The 17,631-nt window shown below is 40.4% G+C and overlaps 1 protein-coding gene across 3 annotated transcripts in view; it reads right to left on the bottom strand.

Moving 5' to 3' along the window:
* The window catches only part of LOC107309859 (amphiphysin), a 99,039-nt gene extending 83,059 nt beyond the window's left edge, over positions 1-15,980 (bottom strand). For all 3 annotated transcript variants that reach the window (XM_015855003.3, XM_032442549.2, XM_015855004.3), the window contains exon 1: positions 15,829-15,980. In XM_015855003.3, coding sequence (XP_015710489.1) covers positions 15,829-15,897 — 69 coding nt within the window. In that variant the 5' untranslated portion in view covers positions 15,898-15,980. The remainder of the gene's footprint in view (positions 1-15,828) is intronic.
* Positions 15,981-17,631: the final 1,651 nt, after the last annotated feature.

Below are 17,631 nucleotides of genomic sequence, written 5' to 3'. Positions count from 1 at the left end.
ATTCACCGTAAAGAAGTTCTTGCAAACATTCGTGTGGAAATTCCCATGCTCCAGTTTCTGTCCGTTTCCCCTCATCCGGTCTCCACATACTGATGAAAAGAGTCTGAAGCAGTCAGATGATGTGCTTCTACCACACAACTAAATATTTACCTTATTAAAATAAACAAAAAAACTTTCCCCCAAAACTAACTTACTAAGGAAAAATAGTCCTTAGTTCATACAAGTTAAATGGAAATGAACTTCTAACAGGTAAGTTTTATAATAATGAAGAAAATTAGATAACTTGACTTTATGTTAATGTCTCTAACGTTTTAATAAGAGGCTTTTGGATCAGTAATAGCACAAAGTACTTTTTTGTTCTATTTTGTTATGAATTAAATGAAAATAATTTAAAGGCATGATGAATGTAATCAACAAACAAAAACACTCAATATTTATCACAATATGGGGCATTTTTTCAGTAGAAACTTGTTCTCAACTCAGAGAAGAATTTTAGTGGGAAAACTCTTACCAGCTGTAATAAGTGTATTCATTTTCTTCACAATCTATACCAGAGGAATCACTTGTACAGTATTTAAATTGCTTTGTCACTGTGCTTTGATTTGCAGATGCAATTAAAAATGATAAACATGTAAGTTTCCCACAATCCCAAAGATGACCTAGCAGAACACTGCAACAAAAAGCTCAATACTAGAAAAATATGAGAAGTGTTAAGATGAAAATCTTTTTAAAGTTGATGAGATTTAAAGATTTCCTGACATCATTCCATTGTAAGGGCAAAACTGCTGGCATGAGCTTTTTATCATCTGAGCTCTTTCAGATTAATAGATTTCAGTAGCCCCTTTTGTTCTGACCACAGAGAAAAACAATGACCTCTAGTGAAAAATGCATGCATATACTCAATATCAGAGGCATTTTCTAACTGTCAGTGGACTCAACCTGAGCTTATCAAATCAAGTTTCAGTGAAGTATTGATGGCATTACACAATAGAAGAGATGAAAGAAATCTGAAACATTGTGTTCTGAGCTGCCCTGACATTAACAGTCTTCTGCCCACACCTTTCCCACTCTCTCCCATCCCTACATAATTCAAGGGTAAGAGGTAGGGGATGTTTCTTACAAGTAGAAAGAAAAAAAAAAACCTTTAAAAAAAAAAAAAAAGCACATGACCTACACGACCTATCAAGAAAAAAGAAAACGGATGCTACATATGGTTTTATATTTTAATCAAAGGAGGGACAAAAAATAAATCAAATACACTTAATATGGCAGAATACACCAGTACTTTGCAAATTTTGGAACAGTTTCAGAGATGACAGAGACATTTCATTTGTTCATCCTCCTAAAGATGAAAGGATGCTGCAGAGAACTAAATGTAGATTTCTAGATCTCTAGTCTCCAACAAAACAGAGTTTTATCACTGGATTTACATCTGCTCTGCATTTTGGCTTTCAGCATTCTAACTGCATGTTAAATACAGACTGGAAGCTAAAAAATAAACACTGTCTGCAAATCAGGTAGCAAAAAATTGTTAAGTACAGAATATTTGAGGTCTAACCCATTCTCCAAGGCATCTGCTTTATTAGAAAAAAAAAAAAGGAATACCATAGAACTGAGAACAAAACAGTTTGCAGAGGTATATATTCAAAATCTAGATATATACATAGTTGAAAATCTATGAAGAGCTATTAAACACAAAGTTATAGTTTTTGGCAAAGGGGAATGGTGGAATTAATGTTGCATGTTCTACTGTCCTTAGCAAACCCTCCAAAAACAAACAAACAAAAAAAACCAAACCAAGTACTGGGAGCCATACAGTCTTGATCCAGACAAAGACTCAGGGTGGCACAAAGTTCTCCACAGCAGGGACATTAAAATTAATGTAGGTAGAATCACCAGATGTCAGCCAGATTTTCATCTGACTTTAAAGTCAGTGAAGTCAGCAGGCTGATGTGAGCTGATACAGCAGCTGAGAATATAGCCTTGTATTTCCACTGCAGAGAACAGAAGAAGTTATCTTCAAATCAGTTGTTTTGATATATATCAAACACAAGGTGTTTCCATACCATAGGTGTGGCATCACAACAGGTAATGCAAAGATGTGAAGGAACTTTCCTATTCCTTCCAGGACTACCATACCAAGTTCCATTTTCAAGGCAGAATGGTATATACCTCTCTCTCGATATTCCTGTATTGACTGCATTGTATGCACTTATGAAACAATCATACAGCACGCATGCAAAACAGACTAGCCTGAAACTACTTCTACAAAGTAAATGCATTCAGGAAACGCCAAATGAATTGTAAAGAATCTCAAACTCTCTGCATGAAGTGTATCTGCATGGAAAAGGAGTATGTCTGAGGAGAGCCTTTCCTCTCTGCTATGAGAAATAAGAGATCTGCATCATGTGCAGAAGGATGATATTTATTGTTATTGGACTCCACAGAAACATTACAGGAACAAGTTAACGGCAAAACACTGATACCACAAAGCTGTTAGGTACTGCAGTTATGAATCTGAAGAAGTTATGATATTTTAGATGCTGCTATGTACATGAAGCTCACTGAAACACAATGGAACTCTAAGATTATTGCATAAATAGTATGGAGTTAAATACCTTTAAGTAATTCCTAAGTTTATCTGGTCTGTATGCAAAGTAGGGCTTCTACATTTACAGACCACTCCCCATGGTCCCTTTCATCAGGGATTTCATTCATAGGCTAATAGGACATCTGGGCCTGAATCTTTAACTTCTGCAGAGAGACACTGCCATACTTTGTTGCTCCGGAAGGCCATAAAGTAAAGTAATAAGGAGCACTCCAAGTCTTGATTAAGCAAAAGTAGTTGAGGAGATGAATCAACATGTTTTTTAAAAAAATGCTCTCAGCTGCACCAGATACATTTTTAATGATTCCAGAGAACTCACCTACATGAGCCAAAGGTTGGATATGACCCAGAGTCAAACTTATCCATATGCAGTGAACGCCAACATATTTCTTTACAGACTGGTTTCCACTTCAGTGTAGGCAGTGCTTTGCTCCTGCCACACTCAACACAACTCCCTGTCTCTGTACAGGCTGACAAAACACTAGAGTGGCAAAGAGGATGAATACTTGTTTAATTTCACCAGCTCATTCCAGTAAGTCTCACACAGTCACTATGAAAACCAAGAATGACAAGTGTTATCAGTGACAGTAGGGGGCCCCTAGGATGCACAGGGGTCTGGAGCATTCAGCATAAGAGAAGAACTGGACCTGTTCAACCAGGAAAAGACTCAAGGAATGAAATCTGTTTTCAGTCTCTGAATATTTAACTGGTCATTATAGAAAAGGCTGAGATAGGCTTCTCAGTGGTGCAACAGAAAAGGAACAATGAAGGACCATCATGAAATAGTGCAGCACTCTGGGCAATCTCTGCCCTTGGAGAGATTCTACACACAAGCGCACACAGCACTGAGCAACCTGACCCAGCTTTGAGGATGTCTCTGTCTTGAGCTGAAGATGGACTAGATGGCACCAACAGGTCTCCTCTAACCTAAATTATTCTACAGTTCTAAATTCAAACTTACATGAAAGCTTACACGTTGTCCTGATGGAAACAGAGAAAGAAATGGTGGTAAGTTCTGCACAGGCCATGCATGGGATTAAAAATTTAAAAAACGCTAATCAAAGGGAATGAGGGAAATAATTATTTGCTTCCATTTTCAGTAAATCCATGCAAGTCCTTTATAATATGGAAGGGAAAAAAAAGTCCTATTATTCTTCAAAACATGAAGAAATCAGCCTGATACACTGTCCTTCCCTGTTTCTTGGAACAATGTTGGCTTATTTCTTTTTTCACTGTTTTAAACAGAACAAGAAGATGTTGGAATTTACTCTGCAAAAGCAAAGGAGATGATGAAAAAACATCTTTAGGTCAATAATTCTTTGGGTTCAGACTAAACATTTTGCACTTTCAGGTCTCAAATGGACGAAATACACTGTTGGAGTGTACAAAATGACACTTCTATTAAGCCTTCTGCATTTGTGTGTAGGCGTCTGTTGCACAGGCAGCAAACATAAGGCTTGAGAAACTGAACATGCATACACCCTTGCTAAATCTTAACATAAAGTCAGTGTCAGGAACTTCCTCTGTTGGATATTGTAGGTGTGCTGAAATAGTTGCCACTTAATTAGCCACAAAACTTGCAGTATCAGCAAAATAGAAGCATCAATTTGTGCAGACCACAGCTAGGTCAGCCAGGAATTTTATGATCACAGGTCAGATCTGTTGCCAGCATAGCTAGATAGATTCCCTCAAAACAAGTAAAAAAATGATTTCTGATTCTGAAGAGATACTGGGAAGTAAAAGTTGTTCTTACATCAGAATATGCGTACACACACAACCAGTTGTGATTTGCAGAAAATCATGCAACTAGCTATGACTAAATTCAGTCCCATACAAAGCAACTAGCTATGACTAAATTCAGTCCCATACAGTTCAGAGACCATATAGCATTAAATCTTGTGCTAGCATGGTGAACTGGATTGCACTTAACCAGCAGAGCCAAATTCTGCTGCCAGTAAAAAAAGAAAAAAGACAAACAGGAAATCCTTTAAATGATACGTGATAAGAGTCATTTGATAACAAATTCATCACAATTTGTGAAAGAGATAAAGGTTAAATACTGTGATGGATGTAATTGCTGCTCTCAGTGTGTGGCTCTGATCCAAATTATTTTATTCAGACTGAACTCCTACACGATTCAACTCAAGATCAGGTTTTGTATTAAAACAACTCAAAACATTTAAAATAAATAAATAAATAAAGACAACAAGAGTAAACATAACCCAGGTGAGAATCTGGCTGACCCTGATTTGTGTACCTTTCTTTCTGCTATGTGGCAGTCCACTACATGTCAGTGAGATTACTAATAGAGTAAAATAACTCTCGGTAGGTGTATGAATAAAAGCCTGTGCTGGGGAAGGACCTTTCCCCTGGTTTATCCAATACATATGATACATATAATCATTGCCTTTTCTGATGCAGGCAGTGAGAAAGGAAGAATTCTGTTATTCCTACGCTTGTCAAAGACTAAAGGATCAGTAAGATCCCAAGTGGGAGTATAGGCATTTTTATGTGTCTCTGGTACAATTAGCTACTGCAGAATTTATGGACCAAGCAACACCACACATTTAAATATGCTGAATTAGAAAACAACCCATTGTTTTGAAATTGAGCTGTTTACTACAAGTCAGGTTTATGTGACACAAATAGTAACTGGATTTCATATTTAACAGCATATACGCTCTTCTAATAGATATAAGATACTAACCATAAATCCTACACATTTGCCATTTTTTACTACTTCTATTAAAACATTGTGTAACTGAGTGTTGATTTTTGTCCATATTTGAACCATTAGTCTTTTCTTATTTTTCAGTATATGCAAAGAAATAAATCAGTCTTTGATTTCCCTTTTAATTCTAAATAGGTAGCCCCACTGAAAGTTAAATTCTCTTCTAAAGGAGCTGATCTTAATCAACCACAGCATCACTTTAGTCTTATACCAGCATTATCTTATGGGTACTGGACCCTTCCTACTTTGTTGTTTACTAAAATGCCAGTACTCTAAGACTGAGCTATTTAATTTTCATGGAATCACAGATTATATAAAGGTAATGAAGCCATCTGTTTGGGTTCAATTTATATTAGCGCGGATGTGTTTTCTTGCCTTACTGACATGAAGTTATGATAATCTTTTTTAAGACTGCATATGTGAAAGACTTTTTTAATCTTAGATTGCAAGTAACACAAAAAAGGATATTGCAAAGAAAACACGATGTCTTCCTAACATTTGTGTTTCATTGTGAAAAAACATCTACAAAGAAAATCTATACATACTCCATTTTGGACAGATAGACTCTTACAGAGACTGTAGTAAAACAAAGGAACTTAACTAGCACTTTTTGATTTTGAACAAACACTGATTGTCTGTCAGACTTCTATTTTTACCAGCATCCCACTACATTTAGATGTACGATTAAGTGAATGCAAAGTTTCCCACTGGTTACTCTCATTCCCTGTAATGGATGTTCAGTCTGCACATGTGTTAGTGTTACCTGAATGCCTTTTACATGTCTCTATTTTAGATTCAGTTCAACAATTCTGCTGCTGTGCATTAGACTAGTCAGATGTTAAATTCTTCTCTTTTGAGCATAAAAGCAGTAGGATAGGGATAGGGAAAAAAAAAAAAAAAGTGCTCTCCCTGTTTACTTTGCTAACACTGTAAGTACCAGACAATCTGTGATTAGGATGAAAACCCCATTTTTTCCTGGGCCACTGTAAACACAATCCTTCTCTTCTGCAATGCACAGCGTACAGTGACAATAATGAAAAGATGGTAGTAAATACCCAAAAGGTTATTTACAGGAAAAACTCACCCATATGGAAGCCTTCAGTCAGCTGGGAACCACTGAAGCAATCTCCACCGAGGAGCAATCTCCAAGAGAGATGCTGCCTTAGTGATGGTCAGCTCTTAAATGAGGTCTAGAGGAGATGGAGTCAAGCTCCACCCCTTCTGGGAGCACAGCTAAATTACTCTCACCTGTGCTCTCACAGCTGACCCAACACTTGCCTCAGCTGATTAATCAGAAGTTCAAGCTGTTCCCCATACACACAGACATACACCCCTGCCCAGGTGGAAGGCTTTACACTTTGCGTTATGCCTCACCCAGTTAGGCCTTGGAGAGTTCTTATTTTACTAGAGATGGCACTGAATGAAGATTCAGACAACACACTATGTCTTCATGGAGTAATCCAAAAGGTTCCTCTCAGTTCTTGCCTGGAGTCTCTTCAGTAAGTGGAGGGATATATCTTTCCTGAGTTTACATTACAACTTCAGTCCTACAAACACTTCTGATACCACATATTAAAGAGCAATCCAACAACATTATTACACAGTGTATGACAGTATAAGCCTTTGGTAGGAAGGGCACATACCAGTTGACATTAACAAACAGATATTGGTACAAAAGCTTTGAGTAAAACTTGAAATTGGATTCTATAAAGGGGAAGATGATACCCCACAATTTACTGCTCATGAAAATAGATCCTGCTGAAAAGCAACTTAGCAGCCTTGATACTGAATAGGGACTCCTTTAAAATATACTTCTCAGGGGGATACAACTTAAATTATTCCTCAGAAAAGCCCTCTGAGTGGAAACTAGGTCTAAACAGCACAATTCAAGTTGAAACATTGATGAAAATACTCCATCCTCAAGTTCACCATTCATTCTGCAACCTGTAAGCATGTGTTCTCGACTCCAAATATTTCTCAGAGCTCCCTCCTCTCCATCCTGCCATATTTCTCTTCTGACTCTTAGAGATGTGACTAGGTAAGACAACACACAAATAGCAGAAGTTTGTCAGCTAACAGTTGCTTTAATTCCCTCCCAGTCTGTTTTACAGTTTAGCTGTCAGATCAACCAAGATTTTTGGCCAATTTGTGAATTGCCATTTGATTTTACCCTAAAATGGAACTTTGCACCAAAGATGCTGGCACTCTGCTTCAAACAAATATAATCTTGGATTGGTTATACAAGCAAACATAACACCAGGGTGGTGTTAAGAATAAAACCCTCTTCAGCTCTGCAAAACATCAGCAAGGCTTGCCTTCTCTGAAACATGCTTTTCAGATCCATGAGATGCAGATATCATAGGAAGTTTTTCTGTTGTTTTTTTGTTTTTTTGTTTCTTTTTAATATAAGCAGGAGCAGAGAGCAGAAGTACAAAAGTGCTATGGTACAAACAGCATCTTGCATTGGGAGTAACAGCACTGCTGGGCTACATTCTAATAAAATCAGTTGGGTAAAATTCCTGTGGATCTAACTGGAGCTTCCTACAAAAACAGTGCTTGTGAACATATCCCACTGCAGAATGCTTCAGCTTACACATTTGATTTTTATGCACTGGCATCTTTAACTACAACATAAACGTACTGTACTGCCTATGCAGTATTCTGCCACTTTATTCTCAGCTTCCTATCACTGAGTGGGCCTTGCTCTGCCCTTCAGACCCTAAAATAATTGTCAGGTTCCATCTTACCTCAAATGCAGAACAGAAGGCAAATTAATAAAAAACAACAACAAAAACAACAGCAACAAAAAAATCCTTCAGTAGAAAGCTTGCAATGTTTGGAGTCTTTTTTTGTAAACTGCTTTGATGTTTAAGTTTGTAATAACTTGTTTAGAAAACCCTGAAAGAACAGAGAAAGGAAGGAACAAACAGCAAGGAAGGAATGACTGGAGAAGAAAAAAAAGGAAGATGGGAGGTGAACAAACATGAAAGATAAAGCAACTGTTCTGATAGGATGAATTCTGCCCACATTTCTGCTGAGAATTAAGTAGGGCAACACATAGAGATGAGCTATCAACAAGTCACATTTTAGCAGTCTGCAAGACTGTCACATCATAAGGAATTCGTTCACTTCTTTACTAATTAATCCAAAAGAGACTTCACAGAACAGAGAGGAAAGAGTGTAGTATTTCTTAAATTCAAAGGAACTTCCTCGCACTGTCATACTTCTACAGTTATTGAAATCCAAATTCCACAGTTTGAATTCCTATCACAAAACATTAGATTCATTTTTGGATCTCATCCAGACATCTTCTCACCTGGAAAATGATCTCTTTCTGTTGTGGTTGTTTCCCACTTGCCATTTCTCATACAATGAATCTGCACCTTTAATGCTTCCTAAATGTGGTCCCACAATGACAGTGCTGTGGTTGCAGCATCTTGCTGTTCCTGCTCTGGAGTTTCTTTTGTCTTTCATCACATGCTTTTCTCCCTGTGTGCTTCTCCCCTTATCAAGGTCAGCTTTGGATACCACTGCCCTAAGCCAGCACCACACCAACCTGCTTCTGAACTGAGCCCTGCTCCTTTCCACTCTTCAGGCCTGAGTTTACCATTACCATTTTATTTTTCCGTTGTTCCACCTTTTGATCCTAGTATTACTGTTGTTCTTGTGATACCAGTGTGCTTAGCAGAAATTTGAGCAAAATGAAACGATTGGTTAATTATGTCTTCAATTAGCCTCATTAAGCTTTCCATATGTAAAAACAGGCATAATATTTGTCCTGTACCTAAAATTACTGATAAATTTACTCCGACAAAATGATTTCATGCTTCCAGCATATAACTCATGTGTGTGCTGTAACTATGCCATTTTTTGAAATATTTCTGGAAAAATAAGAGTTTCTGTTTGTTAACTAAGACTATAAATTATTTTTCAAATGGTTTGTTTTAGTGACAATCCAAGACTTTGGCAAGCCTTCCTCTTCTCTTTTGTATTGTAGATAAAGAGAATTGATTGCAGCTCATGGACTGTATTACTGGGCTCTGTATCACTAAGAACAACAGATTTAAGTCTTTTAGGTGCAATAAATAAATAAATAAAAATGAGGTGAAAGAGACTCCAAGCTGAGAACTTGTAAGATAGAATGATACAAAGATAATAACAGATATTCAAAATGTTATTTATAAGGAAAGACTCACTGATATGGATGCCTTTGCTGGGAAATGCTGAGGCAATCTCCACCCAGGAGCAACCTCCAAGAGAGATGCTGCCTTAGTGGTGGTCAGCTCTTAAATGAGTTCTAAAGGAGGTGGAGTCAAGTTCCACCCCCTTCCAGGAGCACAGCTAAATTACTCTCACCTGTGCTCTCACAGCTGACCCAACACTTGCCTCAGCTGATTAATCAGAGGTTCAGGCTGTGATTACCAACTTCCCATACAGAACTGAAGAAAGCATCAAAAGAATGAATCAGCTACAGAGGCAAGGAGAATGAAACAGGGGAAACTATCTGGGAGGACTAGGAACTTTTTATTGGAAAAAAAATAAAAGGTGGTTTGAAAAAAGAAGAGAAACAACAGAGAAGTAGTAGCAGGGTACTGGGAGTCAGAGTCTTGAAAAGTGATCCAGTCCTTCTTCCTGTCTCTGTCCAAAGAAAGGCTCTGAACTCCCCCATTGCCCTACCACCATTCTTAGTTGGTGCAGTGTTGTTTAGATGTTTTCAAAGTGCTTGTCCACACCAGTCCTCAGTTCTGCGGTGTCTTATAGATGCTCCTCTGCTACACATACAGAGGAATATTACTGAGAAAACAAAAAAAGGTGGAGCAGCCAAGAAGAAGAATGGGCTACTTCCCACATTGGCTTTCTCATTGCACAAATGGAACATGAGAAATGTGTTACATGCATCTTTATCATATGACTATGTTTCAAGCAACACTCAAACAGATGGATAAACTCCAATAAACTGGGACTCCGCATTACAAAACTATACATCTGCTTTTCCAAGTACATCATTAGTTTAAGATTCTGGCAAATATTGAGTAACCAGCTATTCATCAGATCAGGATAAATAAGCTCATATTCAAGAGAAGCACAGGCTCAGCGCCATACAGCATGGATGCTGGAGAGTTTTCCCTAAACCCTCCTGAAACCCAGCGTTTGAAACATTCAGGACTGGAAACTCCAAGCAGCTGACCTTGCAGCCAAGCCCAATGAACAAAACCAGGAAAAAGCTCCCCAAGCAAAACATTCTCCATCCTGAAGCAGTAGAGCCATCTGCTACCCTTCTCCCACACTACTCTTCAATCCCTGATTTGAGTAGAAGGACTGGCATAGCAATCAGCTCCTTCTGCCATTGGTTTTGGTAGGGTGCATATATACTGTGCATATCTTAGGCAGGTGGAAGAATCCACTTGCTATCTCCAGGTGAGTTCAGAGAACCACAGTTGACTTCCTGGAGGAAGCTGCATGGGTGAACTGGAGGCTTCAAATGTATTTGGTGCTTGGAAACATGGCAAAACATTCCCTCATTTCTTTACAAGATTAGTTAAGTAAAAGGAGATGCCAAAGCTACTCAGAACCAGGTAACTGATACCCCAGCATCTCTTCCATATGCAACATTTAAGCCTCACTTTTAGTTGTGTCACAGTATGAAGGCAGCAGAGCAGCTGTGGACCACTCATGGTAAGCCTATGGAACACCAGTCATGGGCAGACCTTGGTTCAGGAGCACTAGTTCTTTGATCGTACAAAAAGAAAGGATCTGCCGGATAGGCAAGACATAGTAAAGAAGGAGTTGATACCCAAGCCCAGCAAGTAGCAACAGATATTATTTTCTTTTTTACTTCTCAGTGAAATGCATGAGTTAACAGACAAATCTCAAGAAACCACTTGCACAGATAAGACCTGAGGGACAGGCATACACCCAAGAACTAAAAAAGGAGATGGGAAAAAAAATGAAAGTGAGAAGATGAAACTGTCCAGCAAGAAGAGAAGAATGGGTCACCTTGATATTGTTTATATTTTGGTCAGCGAATGTGGTAATATTGATTCCCATAAAACTGAGGAAACAGCACTTTTATGCTGTTTTTGATGATTTGATGGAAGCTAAGTAACAAGGAGGAAGATATGGTGACTTACAGCATTATGGCTGTTATTGTGTATGGGAAGAAAACTGAAAACAAGGAAACTGATTTCCTTACTTTGTGTAACAAGAAAATATTCACAAAGGAATGTAACAGGAAGGAGCTCTGGTCATTTATTCTCCTATTTCTTACACATTTGGCAGCCAGACAACTGGAATCTACCTCTATGTTTTACACTGCATATTAGAAACCAAAACGATCAAAAGCAATTAATATTTTAAGAGTGGCTACTCTTTGGGCTGGTTGGAAGGGTCATGTGGTAGCTTCAGTCAGATTGAAGGGCACACAGACAGTGTGTATCAGAAAACCACTCATAAATTTTGAGGCAAAAAGAGAACACACTCTCTGTATCAAGGAAAGATGGTGAATAAGGGGCTTAAATTGCAAACAATGACATTTTTATTAAGTGAAAATAGAACTTTCTGACTGGGGTTACCTAAGCAATGGCATAGATAATTTTAGGGTAATTGCAGAATCTCCAACATTAGGTACTTTTAAAAGCAGACAAAAAAAGCATCACTATGGAATAATTTAAGTAGAACTGATTCTGCTTTGGTTTAGAAAAGTGTGCCAGATGACCACGCATGCTCCCTCTTTTCTGCAATTTCTTTGACAGAGAGAGAAAAAAAAAAAGATAAGCAAGTTCAAGCTTTTTATGCTAGACTTTGAAGCTAGAAAAATCAGGGCTGCATAGTTTAGACCATGGCATTCATTATTGACTTCTGATTGGTTTTATTTGCCAACAAACAAATAGCTTAACAAACAACTCTTGACAAATTAAAGTGCCTCTTTTTTGCATGTGCCTGTGTCAATAAAGACCTCCAGATGTTGGGGGTCTGTCAGAACACTGTAATGGGTTCGGTGTATTATATATAAGAGGCCAAGGTTCTAAACCACTATACAGTAATTTTCATTCATGAGCCAGAGGTTGCTAGAGCTACATCGTCACACTTGCAGGCAGGCGAAATATACATTACATGTCTTTCATGAATGCATTCCAAATGCAGATCCCCATTCGGAAAGAGCATGCCCATCTGAGCCATTGCTGCAGTTACAAAAGAACATGAAGTTGGGCCAGAATTGTCAAAGTACCTTCTTGGGAGTTATCTTTCAATCTATGGCAACTCCTCCTTTGCAATAACTTTAAGCAGTAGTTACTCATCCAAAGGTCCTAAAGCACTTATTACTTTAACTTTTGGTGTAACTATATAGTCAGCTAACAGGAAACTGGACATCTAATGGCATAGCACTCAAAATCTACTTCAGCTCCCAGGAGTGGGCCTTACTGAACTCAGATGTGTTGTGACAACTCTGAGTCTGTGCAGCTAAAGGTGTTAGGTTATGATGGGGAGGTATGAGTGGTAACTAAAGTTTCAAATTGGGTTGTCAGTTTTAGTTCAAGCTTTTAGAGGAATCCAAGGAAACAAACTCAGTGTTTTCATCCAAATCAACTTGTCCTCGGGACTGACTGAGCCAGAGTCAGTTACAAATACATCTGTTCAGTTTTCAGTATAAGCAGACATTTAAGCACATCAGTGTTTCATTTACTTTTATGACTAGCATGTAGGCTCCTGAATTGTTCTGATGCCTTTAAAACACTAAACCAGATCCTTCAGCTGACTGAAGGCAGCAGATGCTGCAAGCTCAGCACGACTATGCTTCCCAAATAGTGGGGGGAAAGTCATTGAAGTAATGCAGGGAAGAACAGTGTAGTTTGGTGTATGGGGCATTCTTGCATAAGAATAAAGTTGCCACAGCACACATGCTACTGCAAGGACTGCATTCCAGTTGACATGGAAAAAAAAAATAAAATGGATTGACCAATAATCATTTCTGGTTGTACAAATCCTGTCTCATTTTGAGAACTGTCCTGGTCCAGCCCAGTTTGAACAATCACCTTCTTCTTTTCATTAGCACTCTAAGCTCATGATTTCATTCTTCCCTTAATTTAGGCTATTTTGTAATTTCACTGACACACCAAACCTTTGCTACATTTATCTTACTCATTTCCATAGTGTAAATGAATTTACAAATTTTCTGGAACCCTACAAGGAAAAAAGAACATTATTAATGTTACCAAGTCTACTATTAAAATAACAGAATTATACTGCATCGCAGATGAATAGTAATTGATTTTATTTAAACTAGGAGAATAGCATCAAATGACACAACCGTGGAACTCTCAGATTAAGCACTTCTAATGCAAGACAGCTAGATTTGTCCAATATGATTTGTTTCTCCGTCAGTTATTTAGCTTTTGTCATATAAATAGTAAGCAGTCATGTATATGGGTATGTACTCTACCTAGACCACACAACTAAAATTTCTCCTGGATGGCAAAGAAATGAAGATAATTGGTGCATTATTACATAAACAGTTCCCATAGATGAAGGTTCGTATATTGTAGCCATTCCATATTCTTAATGTAGCTGCCACACAATAGCAAATAATAGAAACTATTTATAAATGCACTATAAACCCAGTTGACTGTAAGAACACATTAAGAAAACTGCAGGTGCTCAAATCCAATATAAGTAACAAGATAAAACAACTCAGAATGTGTTTAAAATCTCTTTAAGCCAGCATGGTATTACGTACTCATCACAGAGTCATCCTGTTCACACCATCAAATACCAGACTTTTAATTCCTGGACTTCTGAGTCTTGAAATTTAATCAACCCAATAATAAGCTTTTCTCTATATATACAAATATGAGTATGAGTATGAGCTGCATTTGCCACAACACCAGAACCTCAAGTATTCAAGTCAAGGTGTGCTTTGTATGTTTCTGCAGATCTGTGGCTGAACGGACACACCTGGAAGCAGTACATATGATTTTAAGACCTACACCTATGATTAACCAGATTGTTAACAGGAACAATACCAGCAAACAACACCGAAACAAAGCCTGCAGGAAACAAATGGCATTTGTAGGTCTGTTCCAAGTACTGACCCTGCTGAATGTACATAATAAAAATCTCCAAATCTCTTCAAAATATTAAAGAATTGGTGTTTTATCTGAAAACAGACACAGTCAAAACCTTCAAGAAAGGATATACATCACAACTTTTGTATTGAAAACGTCCAGTACTTTATGACCTTGTGAGCCAGGTAGGGAGCATTCGAAAGAGCATGCCCATCACCTGCCTGTAACAATCTCAACAATCAGATTCATAAATAATGATATGACCGCATTTAAGTCTTTTAACATATAAATTGTTATTTTTATCCCCTTAGAGCACGTCAGAGCTCAGCGCACTGTACAGAGGCAGCGAGGGATTTCTAGGCAGGGAGATATGAAAAACATCAGTCATAAAGTAATCTCTTCTAATTCTCCAGAGCCCTGTGACATCAACACACAACAACACAGAACGCCGGCTAGATGGGCACCGAGGCTTCATTAGCCCTCAGAAGGGCTGGCAGACCACTCGCTGACTGCTTTGAAGCTGAGAACAGCTTCATAACAACCTTGCTGATAGCCGATACGAATGCTACACACAGTCACATGCAAACGCTTTTCTGCTTGGTTTGATGCCTGTGTCCAAGGTCCTGTTCTGAGGCACAGAGCGGCTGAACACGCCTTGTAGCAGAAAGCTTACAGATATTGGTTTTTATTAGCAAAATAGAATCGAAAAATCTCTTAGAAACTTGAAAACCCTTCCGACTTCGCTTCTTACTCAGCTCCTAGAAAGCGCGCTGCAAGAAGAACCGGCACCGAGCTTCCTAAGCAGTAAACCCGCTCTGGCTACCCGACACTTCGGCCAACGCCACTGCATTCACAGCAGCTGTCCACAACTCCAGCAATTTCTGAGGAAGGCGGCGGGTTGCCCAAAGCCCCGCTCCTCTGGCCACGGCGTGCCACAGGCCAGGCCAGGGGAGCAGCGCTTTAGCCCGAGATGAGCAGGCGTGGATATTAAAGGAAAAGCAATCCTCTTAGGCAGCGTGTCTGCGGCGGCGAGATGAGGCGAACCTTACACGCACCAGCGGAGGAGGGCTGCAGCCCTGCGCCCGCCCGGCCTATACCCGCGGGTTGTCCCGCTGGACTCGGAGGGGACGACACGGGCGAGGGGACAGCGGCAGCGCGGCCGGGCCTGCGGCAGAGAGAGCGGCATCGCCACGGGCCGGGCAGGCAGCCGCTACCCGACCCGGCGCGGTGCCCGGAGCGCGAGGTGCGAGAGGGCCGAGCCCCCGGGGGGCTCCGGGCGCTGCTGCGGCGCGGTGGGAACCGGGGCGGTTACATAACGACGGCTCCGGCCGCCCGCTGCAGGGGGACACCGGAGCCTGCTTCGCTCCGCCCGCCCCTCGACCAGGCTGCCTCTCCCGGGTCAACCCCCCTCCCTCCCCGCCCCGCACCTTCTCCTGGGCGCGGTTGAGGCGTTTCTGGACGTTTTTTGCGAAGATGCCCGTCTTCATGTCGGCCATGGCTGGCGGCGGGGGGAGCGGGGTGGGGGAAGGCGGGCGAAGCAGAGCCCGACAGCGGCAAGCGGCGGCGAGCGGGGACGGATGGAGGGAGGGAGGGATGAAGGGAGGGAGGGCGAGGAAGAGGAGGAGGGCCTTAAAGACATGGCCGGGAGAGGCGGGGCTGCCGGCGCCTCAGGTGAGCGGTGGCCCCCGGAAGGCGGCCGTTGTCCCCCCGGGACGGGCGCTGTGCCCTCGCTGGGGCCTTTCCCCAGCACGAAGAAAAATACAGAAAGGAAAAATCAGGGGACACACAGCGGTTTCCAGAAGCTGCCCGGTGCCGCCCTGCTGGGGGTCTGCCGGTCTCCAGGCATCTGAGCATCCGTGGTTCAGCTCTGGGGGATGAGGGGAAATGGTTTCAGACTAACAAAGAGATTGAAACTGGAAATACAAGGAAAAAAGTTATATATATATATATATATATAACTTTTTAGTATATATATATATATAGTGATAAAGTGGTGGTGGATATAATAGTGATAAAGGTGGTGAAGCACTGGAACAGGTTGCCCAGAGATGTGGTGGATGCTTGGTCCCTGGAGATACTCAAGGTCAGGCTGGAGGGGGGTGTGAGCAACCTGAGATGGCTGTAGGTGTCCCTGTCCATTGCAGGGGAGTTGAACTAGGTGACCTTCCAATTCAAATGATTCCATGATTCTATGGTTCTATGATAGTGGGGTGACAGAATGTCCAGACCCACACCCAGGGCTGGGTCAAGTGCAGCTGGTGACAGCATGCAGCTCAAAATCAGCCTTCCTAGCTACTGTGGTGCCAAATTCCCTGCTGGCATTTATTGCTGTTATCTGGCCAGGCACGGAGTTCCCTGAACCAGAGAGCAGAATGCGGTCACAAACACTGCAAAGCAAAACACTGTGGAGCTCCGGGCTCCAAGCCTGTGCTTGTGTTCTTCTATAGAGAGATGTTCTATATTTGCAGTACTTCCCATTGATTTTTCACATGGGTGCAAAACACAAGCCAGAAGGTCATTCCCTGTGCCCGCCAAAAGACAATGTCTCCTATAGCCAGAAAGTCAAACTATGTTTAAAGAAACCTTGTACTTCTGACACCTGTCCAGTTACAGACTTGCATCTCACATTTTCCTGCGATATTAGGAAGCAGAATTAACATACATACTGCAGCGGTAGCAACAATGTTTAATACAAAGTTGTAACCCAAGGTACTTAATTCTCATGTAAATAACTTCTAAAAACAAAAAGCATATACAAAACAAAAGCAGAAATGCAAGGAAAACACATCAGAGCAACCAAGGAAAGCTTTTTTTTTTCTCTCAAAAAATCACAACCAGTCTCTTACAGCACTGTTAAACTGGTGAAAGATCAAGACAGAATCCCAGCATTCCTGTGCCTTTCCACTTCTTTTAAGTGATTTTTGAAAACTTCTTTAGTGTTTGTCTTTCTGGCCAGTTTAAACTCAAAGAGAATCACATCACTTTAATAACAAAAAGTCCTTCAAAGTGGCATCTTAACTTAGTGTACTCATGCATTTTCTTCAACAAAAGATAGCCAACGTGATACGTATCACCAGTAGAGTATATCTGGTTGTGGGGCTGCATGCAGGCTAGTAGGGGAATAAAGACACTCTCCCATGCCTTCTTTTAGTCCCCAGATGTCTGTTTGATCTAACAATAGTAGATCTGGGGATCTACTATTGGTCTGGGAGCCAAAATCATTCTGTAAT

The sequence above is a fragment of the Coturnix japonica genome, chromosome 2, assembly GCF_054131305.1.
Source record: "Coturnix japonica strain WE chromosome 2, WE-NBRP24, whole genome shotgun sequence".
Taxonomy (NCBI): domain Eukaryota; kingdom Metazoa; phylum Chordata; class Aves; order Galliformes; family Phasianidae; genus Coturnix; species Coturnix japonica.
Note: the sequence above shows the minus strand (reverse complement) of the source record. Positions and strands in the feature narration are given on the sequence as shown.